Source organism: Lupinus angustifolius, unplaced genomic scaffold, assembly GCF_001865875.1.
Source record: "Lupinus angustifolius cultivar Tanjil unplaced genomic scaffold, LupAngTanjil_v1.0 Scaffold_230, whole genome shotgun sequence".
NCBI lineage: Eukaryota > Viridiplantae > Streptophyta > Magnoliopsida > Fabales > Fabaceae > Lupinus > Lupinus angustifolius.
The window spans coordinates 231,380-240,696 of record NW_017727100.1 but is presented as its reverse complement, the minus strand read 5'-3'; the positions used below and the strand labels follow the sequence as shown (position 1 = coordinate 240,696).

General features: G+C 43.1%; 1 protein-coding gene across 1 annotated transcript; it reads left to right on the top strand.

The window, feature by feature from the left end:
* The first annotated feature begins 328 nt into the window (after positions 1-328).
* Positions 329-7,079, top strand: LOC109340679. The gene is made up of 3 exons (XM_019578395.1): positions 329-593; positions 4,288-5,901; positions 6,760-7,079. Exons 1-3 carry the CDS (start codon positions 329-331, stop codon positions 7,077-7,079), a joined length of 2,199 nt encoding a protein of 732 aa, XP_019433940.1.
* Positions 7,080-9,317: the final 2,238 nt, after the last annotated feature.

Sequence of the window (9,317 nt, the reverse complement as noted above, 5' to 3'; positions counted from 1 at the left end):
TACAGTAACATGTTACACACTATTTTTGAAAATTGTTTTGTTTATACTTGAAGTATTTCAACTTTCTTAAAAAAATAGTTTGGGCATTACTACTATTGTATATTCGAGAGTATAGGATAGAAGTACCTATTTAGACTTAGACTAATTTGTCTTAAAGCTTTGTCTTCTTTGTCTATATAAGTATTCTTCATTTTCTTCTTTTTGGTAATGTTGGTGTCTTCATCAAAACTGTGTTAAGGTCAGGAGCAAAGATCTTCTTCACACCTATGGGATTTTCATCTCCCGTGTCATTGACTAATACAAAATTGACACGTCAGATGTGGACACAATGACTACAAACTCCCGAGAGCACCTTGTAGATGACAATCTTATACACAAGATGGACATTTACAAGTATGGAAATGAATGGAAATATCAAGAGGATCACAATGCCAAAGTTAATGAAGACTTACCAAATGAAGACAATGATGAGATTCCTAGTGAGCTAAACCCCGAGCAACCACAAATCGAGGCATATGTTGAGCCTCAGGAACCATCTTTTGGGCTTGCTCACTTGGATGCTAAGGAACAACGCCTGAATGCGCGTATTGATGGTCATTTTCAGTCTATGAGAGACTCCATGGCAGCTGAATTCCAACAACAACAATAGAGGTTGTCCGAAGACCTTGAACACATCATCTTCATTGTGCTTGCCACACATGGCTCATCACAACCACCACCACCTCAAGAATAGCCTAGATAGGATTTTCTTGAGTCTAGGGTGTGTGTGTTTACTTTTAAGATTGTATTTTGATGTTGGTTGTATTTTGATGTTTCTTTTGAACTACTTATGTACTTGATGCACTTATTTTGCAATGTCTCGTAAAACTGTGTTTTTAACTTGGATTATGTTTTAATTATTATGTGAGATTTTGATTTTATCTAGCTGTGTATCTCCACTATTGAATGGTTAATATGATTTGCATGTGATCTAACCAAAACCATTAATCATTCTATGTAATACATGTCAAACTTACACATATAGATATGTCTCACAACTAATTTTTGTCATAATCTATCTTTATTATGAATAATCGATTAACTCCAAGAAAATAATCGATTAATGATAAACATTGTGCACTTGTTCAATTGTTTTTAGACTTCTTAATTGATTAAGACCATTGAATTTTGTGTATAACTTTCCTTGCTTTTGGCTATTAATATCATACTTTATCATAGCTTTTTGATCATGCCAAAAGGGAAGAAAGTGTTGTTTGAGCTATTTTGCAGGTTATAGTAAGCTTCCGCATATAATCACGAAATGCTACCATTTTGTCACCTCTTACATGGTTGAGGGCGAGAACGAAGTGAGGGGGAGCAGCACATTCTGATTCAACCATTGCAAACACATTTTGTCCAGTTTCAAGCCATCAAACAGAGGATTTGTTTTAGAGTTTGTGATCATAAAAAGGGGGAGATTGAAATGGAAAATAATCAAAGGATGCCATCCAGATTGACCTACTTAGTTTTGATGAAGACAAAGTGTTAAATGGAAGCTTAAAGACTTGGGCATCACAACAAACAACATACCGAAAACTCAATGTCAACATCGTAGAACTTAGGATTGTTTTTATATTCTTGAGTCCTAAGATGTTTGCCTAGTATTGAGTTTAGGTTAGGTAAACCCAAGATGGTAGTCTCATATAAAGTCTAAAAGTAAAATCATAGATTGAGGCATCACATCTCTCTCTCTCTATATATATATATGATAAGTAAGATTCATGCATTTGCATTAGGCATACATGGTTTTGTAAATAAAGGAATCAATCATTTCAAAAATTATGAGTTGCATGCTCCTTCATCATATAGAGAGTTTACCATGCATTTAGGAAAGACTATTTTCACACGTATTAATCCATTAACTCAATTGATCATCAATTAAATCTTGTTGAAATTCGTTAATCGATTAAGGAAATGTGTAATCGATTAAAAGGAGTTACAATACCTAATCTCCCAGGATTTCTGGATATTAATTGATTAATAAGGTTAATAATCAATTAAGCCATAACTGAAAAATTGTTTTCTTAAAACCCGTTAATCGATTAATATACCATATAATCGATTAATATCAATTAGAATCAGTTAGGAATAGAAGCTGTTATTTTAATCAGAACAATCATTTTTTAGAGAATAGATTTCGAATTTTCAATCCAGAGAGAGAAAAACTCAAGATTCTTAGAGCTTAATTTTCAAGGCTATCTTGCTGATCTTTGAGAAGTTTTTCTTGCATTCTTTTACAAGAGAGAAAAGAGAGAAAGTCTTTTCCAATGTGCAGAAAATTTTCATTCAATTGAAAAACCTTGCATAATCTTCACACTTAGTGTTAGGTTTGTTTGTGAGAATTTTGTCAACGGTTGTAGTGTCAAATTCAGAGTCTGTATTCGTACAATTTGGTGTGCAAAGTAACTCGGCGAAATTTCTTTTATTCAAGGATAATTCCCGTGGTGTGTTGGTATCACCACAAGTAGAGAATTGGGTGTCTTCACAAGGTAGGGAGTCTTGAATCAAGCGATAGTTTCGGTTGGAGCCAGTTTCGCGAACGGTGTGGTATCCTAGTAGGCATAGATAGTGGTCAAACCGAGCACATAGGTTCAACAGATTCATGAAGGAATTTCTTGCTAGGGTTATTGGAAGTGTGACTGTAATTGAACATACATTTATGATAGTGAAGAAAAATCTCTCAGATCAATCGGGGGGCCTGGATGTAGTTTGCAAGTGGACCCACAAACGAACCATATAAAAATCCTTGAGCACCTTTCACTTTCCTTATCTCTTTACGATTTTGTCTTTACTTGCTTTCTGTATTTAATTGCATACTACGATTGGTGCTTACTTCTGTTAATCTGTGAATAATCACAAATCAATTAGGGTAGTAAAGATCAGAAACCATCACTGCTTTCATCGCAAAAACATTCCTTTTTTCAAAGAATCATCAATCAGTATAATCGATTAACGAGCTAACTATAATCGATTAAATCAACTTTCATTAATCAATTATCCATGTTGATAATCGATTAACTACAGCAGCTTTGTATTTTGCGCATAAATCAGAAAAGTGGGATTAGTGATCTGCTACACCTATTCACCCCCTCTAGGTGTATTTTACCTTAGTGGTTTCCAACACTAATGAGTGTTCCAATTTTTGCTAAATAATTATTATTTGATAATTAAATTGGAAAATTTAATTTGATCAAATAAATAATATTATGGAACATTATTCCAATATATAAAGTTTAGTTTTTATAAAACATTCAAAGTGACTGTTTTAAATATAAGTGAATATCATGATTTTTATATAACCAAGAGTATCCATCATTCCATGGGTAAGAAATTAATCTCTTATGGGATATTTAGTTGTCCCTCCCACTAAATGTCACTCTTAAGAGATAAACTTTTGACATTTAACATAGTACGAAATGACTTATTATATTGTTATATATAAAATATTTAAAATATGAAATTGAAAACTCAATTTTATATATAGTTATAATTACATATTTACCAATTCATTTGCATTATGATTATTAGATATTTCTTAATAAAGTTTAATTTATTAAGTGTTTCATGATTTTAGTGTTTTCAAGAAATTTAGTTTTACCTCATTAAGCATAAGTCACAAAACTTTAATAGAAATGCTAGATGGACTCCTTAACTTGTTAGAGATTAAAATATATTTTAACGAAGGCTTAATTAATTTCTTTGATCCTTCTAAATAGAATGAGTTTTTGAATTTATCATTCAATTTTTCTGACGGATTATATATACATGGAGAGTTAAATATAATAACATAGATTTTAAAATATGAGTGAATACCTAACATAGATTGCAGAACGGCTACCAAACCAGCCACAGGCTAAAAGACAAGAGTGGCATAGAGTACGGTCCTGGCAGACCACCTGACACGGAAAAAGCAACCCCCGACAATACCCTTGGTCGGCCACGTGTTGCACTACCTGCCAAGAGCCCAAAAGTCAGCTCTCCCCTCTATAAATAAGAGTCTCTACCAACAGGAAGTATCTCAATCTCTTTACTCTCTATCATTGCTCACTCTATTACTTTTTACCTTCATATTCTGATACTCCCATACATTTACACTAAGTTCGTATACTGACTTGATCGTCGGAGAACCTTTTCAGGTTCCTCCACCGGCGGGTCCAGCTCTTCTACATCATCTTGCTACTTTGACGTCCTTCCTCTTCTCTATCCTCAGCAACTGATCAACTATTGTTTCGTATCTTTGTGTTCAAGGAAAGAACATTGGCGCCGTCTGTGGGAACCGAACCCACGACCACACGGTTGATGGATCTTCTAACCCGAGAGGCAGTGGGGCTGGAATTCTGCTGGAAGATGGGCAAGGAGTAACCTTTGAGCATTCCCTCACCTTCACATTTCCAACATCCAACAATCAGGCAGAGTATGAGGCTTGCATCGCCGGACTACAGCTAGCAAAAGAAGTGGGCGCCCATAAGGTATTAATTTGCAGTGATTCCCAATTAGCTGTGTCTCAAATTACAGGTGCATATCAGACCAAGGATACCCTCCTCGGGAAATATCTGCTCAAAGTAAAAGAACTCATGGCCGACTTCGATGAAGCGACCATTCAGCATGTGCCCCGTGAAAGCAACGCCCGGGCAGATATCTTGTCCAAGCTCGCCAGTACCAAATGCCTCGGGAATAATCGGTCCGTCATCCAGGGAACAGTCTACCACCCAAGAGTCATGGCAGTGGAGCAAGTGGAGATCCTAGACAACTGGATGGGCCCTTTCATCCGATACATCCTCCATGGTAACCTTCCCTCCGACTCGAAGGAGAAGCAACGGTTCCTCAGGTGTTGCTCTTGGTACACCCTAGTCCGGGGGACATTGTACCGATGGGGATTCACCACCCCCTTGCTTAAATGTCTTGATCCAGAACGGGAGGATTACGTCCTCAGAGAGGTCCATGAAGGAAGTTGTGGGCACCCCTTAGGCGCCGCCTCACTCGCCAAGAAGGTGTTACGTGCTGGATGCTACTGGCCCACAATGGAAAAGGACGCAACAGACCTCACTCGAAAATGCACTCGTTGCCAACTTTTCGCTGACTTCCACAAAGCCCCACCAGAAGAATTAACCATAACACAAGCGCCTTGGCCTTTCTGTAGGCGGGGTATGGACATTCTGGGGCCTTTCCCTCAAGCAACGGGACAACTGAACTTTTTGATAGTCGCCATAGATTACTTCACCAAATGGATACAAGCAGAGGCCTTAGCCACCATCACCTCAGCCAATATCCAAAAATTCACTTGGCGAAGCATAATCACTCGATTCGGCATCCCGTCCGCCATAGTAACGGATAACGGCACTCAATTTGCCGATCGAAGGTTCCAAGAATTGTTATCAGGCCTATGCATCAAACAACACTTCACTTCAGTGGAGCATCCACGGACTAATGGGCAGGCTGAAGCACCAAACAAGGTCATCCTGAAAGGGATAAAGAAGAGGTTGGACGAGTCAAAGGCGAATTGGCCAGATCAACTCCATCACGTACTGTGGGCATATCGAACCACTCCCCACTCTACAACCGGCGAGTCGCCTTTCAACTTAACATACAGCGCGGAGGCCATGATCCCGGTCGAGACAGGAGAACCTACTTGGCGAATACTTCAGTTCAACGAGGGCGACAACCGATCTCTCCTCAGAAACAACCTTGACGAAGTGGAAGAAATCCGGGAACGGGCCCGTTTGAGGGAAGAGATCATCAAAAAGAAAACCGCGGCGAAGGTCAACTCTTCAGTCATTCCCAGCCAGTTTCCCGAAGGAACCCTCGTATTAAGGAGAGCAGACATAGGACGGGTGAAAGGCAAGCTAGGACCTAACTGGGAAGGTCCTTACCGCGTAACCAGCAAGATCGGCAAAGGGGCATACAAGCTTCAAGATTTGACGGGAAAAAACATCCCCAGGACTTGGAACACCGCCAACCTCTGGATATTTTATGCCTAACCGACAACCCCATGCGCGGTTGGTCGTTCTTTTGAAATCTTTTCCACTTATATATGATAACGAGATTTTATACCCTATGATTGTTTTGAAGGATCATTTCCCAGCCTTGGTTTTTTACATTCACCCAAGGGGCCGGTCTTCGCCCCTCTTGCCTGGTGCCATCTCACTTAATGGTTTTTCACATTCACCCAAGGGGCCGGTCTTCGCCCCCCTTGCCTGATGCCATCTCACCCAAGGGGCCGGTCTTCGCCCCCCTTGCCTGGTGCCATCTCACTTAATGGTTTTTTACATTCACCCAAGGGGCCGGTTTTCGCCCCCCTTGCCCGGTTCAATCCCACTTAGTGGCTTTCTACAATCACCCAAAGGGTCTGTTTACACCCCCTTTGCCTGATGCATTCACCTGGCCAAAGGAGGATCGCTTCCATTTCACCAGGCACGCTAAAGGCGTTCAATTTTAGAATCGAATGCATCATACATTCAAAATTGTTCATAAAGACAAAATCGTCCAGCAATTGTATAAAGTTATTTTGTGTACAGAATTTAAACAAAAGAATTATCGCAAAGCTGTTCGTTCATTAAAGGGAAACTGTTACAAGGTACTTAAAGAAAAATTACAAAGTCCCCCCACCTTGACCAGGAAAAGGCATCAAAACTGGATCGCCGTTTTCATCCTCTACCAACAGGCGCCCCTTTTCCACATAGGCACCCAGCTGCATCCAAGTCTAATCGGTGCTTGGAAAAGCCAGAGCCAGGTGGGACTGGGCACTCTCCCACGTGTCTACGGCAGCTTCGCCCACAAGCTTCTCCAGCTGCACTTTTTCAACTTCGACGGCTGCCCGCCCCTCCTCCAATTCCCGAACCTGGGTTTCCAGAGATGCCTTCTCCCCCCCCCCAACGCCTGCACCTACTTCAGAAGTGCGGCTTTTTCTTGTTCAGCAGCCTCAGCATGAGCTTGCCACGTCGCAACCTCCTCTGTTGCACGACGAATCTCCAGATTCTAGCGATGAAGCACTTCGTCTTTGGCACGGACCTCCCCCTCGGATTCCATCACCTGGGCGGTAAGCTTCATCTTGTCACTTTCAAGATAATCCACACGAGCGGACAAATCAGCTACCTGAGTCCTGGCGACCTCGCCCAACTTGACCAGCTTCCCCTTTTCGACGGAATGAGATCAACCATCTTCTGCTTCTCCGCCTCATGCAGAGCCCAGATTTTCGCCATCGTGCCATTCGCGATCCGCGACTCTAAAACCCCATCCGTCTCCAAGTACTTATGGATGGAGGCTATGAGGACAGCACTCCCCTTCATGTTTTGCAGCAGGACGGACAAGGATAACTTGTCAAAAGCCTCCTTAGCCTGGGCATTCATAAGCGCCTGATCAATCACTTTGGGGACGCTGACAAGAGAAAAGCGAGCATGACTCCCCCTGGAACTTCTCTTCCTGCTTGGATCGGAGGAGCGGCCAGCGGCCACTCCAGCTGATTGCCCAGAGGCAGGGATCGCCGATGTACCGGCACTCTCTTCTACCCTCGTCGATGCAGACCGAGGAGTTCCAGTAGGATCAGCAGAAGGAGCCACTTCAGTAGACGCAGCAATAGGCGAATCAGCAGCCCTTTGGACCAGCTCCTGATCCATCAAGTCCTCAGGCTGCTCAGGCAGAGACGACTCCCTCGCAGGGCGCCCCCTACTCACTGGAGTTGGCTGCTCTGTCGTCCGGTTGGGAGACCCCTCAGTAGAGCAAGGCACGGGGGACGTTGTCCTCTGACGTTTAGAAACAGCAGCGTCTTTTTTATCCAGGGCGGCGGCCCTCTTCAACAACATGCTTTTCCTCAGTTTCTCACTCATCTTGGCTTTTAGTTTGACTGCACAAAAAGGAAGAAAATCATCAGTAAAAAGGTAAAGAAGTACATAAACAAAGCCATAAAAACAGATAGCATCCAGCCCACCCACCAACAAAGTCCGCTAAAGCCCCGCCCCTGTCACGGATGGCCGAACAAGGTAGGAGTCCCCCCTCGTCTATCCAGTAAGTCATGGTCTCAACAGCTTTCACCTCCTCTGGAGACAAATCTTCACTCTCCACTAGAAAGCTCTTGGAAGGGCGTTCATGGATGTCCCATTTCCACGCAAAGGGAAATAGCGGTGCGCCGGATTTGCTAAGGCACCAGTCGTTCCATGCCCGCCTAACATTCACCCTGAAATACCCACCTTTCCATTTTTTCTCATATGACGAGAACGGCGTAAATAGCCCCCGCCTGGGCTGAGATTGTAGACTCGTCCATCCGTGGCGACCCTCCTTATCTTCATCAGAATTGGTGCGGTGGCCGACGTGGAACATCTAAAAGAACAACCTTAATGTGCAAGGGATGCCCGCCGCCTTGCACATAATCTCAAACGCTCGAATGAACCCCCACGAGTTTGGAGTCAGTTGGCTAGGAGCAATCTGCAGGTGCGCCAGGACTTGCACATCCCATTCCTCCAAGGGGAGGCGAAGCCCCAAGCGCCAGCAGTACGCCTCGTAAAGGGAGAAGGTGTACTTGTCATTTTTCTCCTCTGTAAAGTTATAGCAGACCCTTTCCCCCGACCTAGGGGCGCTGATCTCGAAACCATGGAAAGTTTCTTTGGCCACAGGTATGTTGAGGGGAGTCCCGTAGGGGAACGTGCTAGGAGTACCAAGCACCTCCCTATCAACCCACCAGTAGCGGGAATCCTCCCCGGCCATCTCCGCCGGAATAGACAGTTGAGGAGCCTTTGCCTTATACGTCCTCGTCGTCATGAACCTGCAATCACAAGAGTCATCAGACTCAGACTCAGACTTAGAGCTGTCACTCAAAATGAACCCATACTTGGCACGCAGTGAGGCCAAGTAATCGTCAGCACCTCTCCAATGAAACCCTACACCTCCACCTCTGGGAGGAGGGGGGACGAGGCTCAACGGCCCAGGAACCTCCACCAGTGCATAAGACAAGGGCGGCGGTTTTTGGAAACACGGTGGAGGTCTAGGAAGGATCTCCACGTCAGAGTCAGATTCGTAATCGCAAATGTAAACCATGAGAAACGAGTGTTACCTGGATTTAGAAGAAGTTGAAAGGAGGAAGAATCTCGAAGAAGATCACGCTGGAAGCAAAGAAATCGCGGAAAGTATTCAGGAGTTTTGGAAACACGTAAAAGAGGAAAAGCCACGAGTCACCCTCTATTTATAGAAGAACCTGGACCACAGGCCCAGTCGCAAGGCCCATCCACATCCTCATCAGGGCCGTAGAAAAACAATCAAGTGCAATCTAACGGAAGCCCGAAAAACAA

Bases quoted from the DNA above. Each gene is read 5' to 3' on its own strand.
- LOC109340679 (XM_019578395.1), top strand. From the start codon at position 329: ATGACTACAAACTCCCGAGAGCACCTTGTAGATGACAATCTTATACAC. The intron at 594-4,287 runs GTCATTTTCAGT...TTTGTGTTCAAG, and splicing joins CCTGAATGCGCGTATTGATG to GAAAGAACATTGGCGCCGTC. The intron at 5,902-6,759 runs GTCCTTACCGCG...TGCTTGGAAAAG, and splicing joins GCTAGGACCTAACTGGGAAG to CCAGAGCCAGGTGGGACTGG.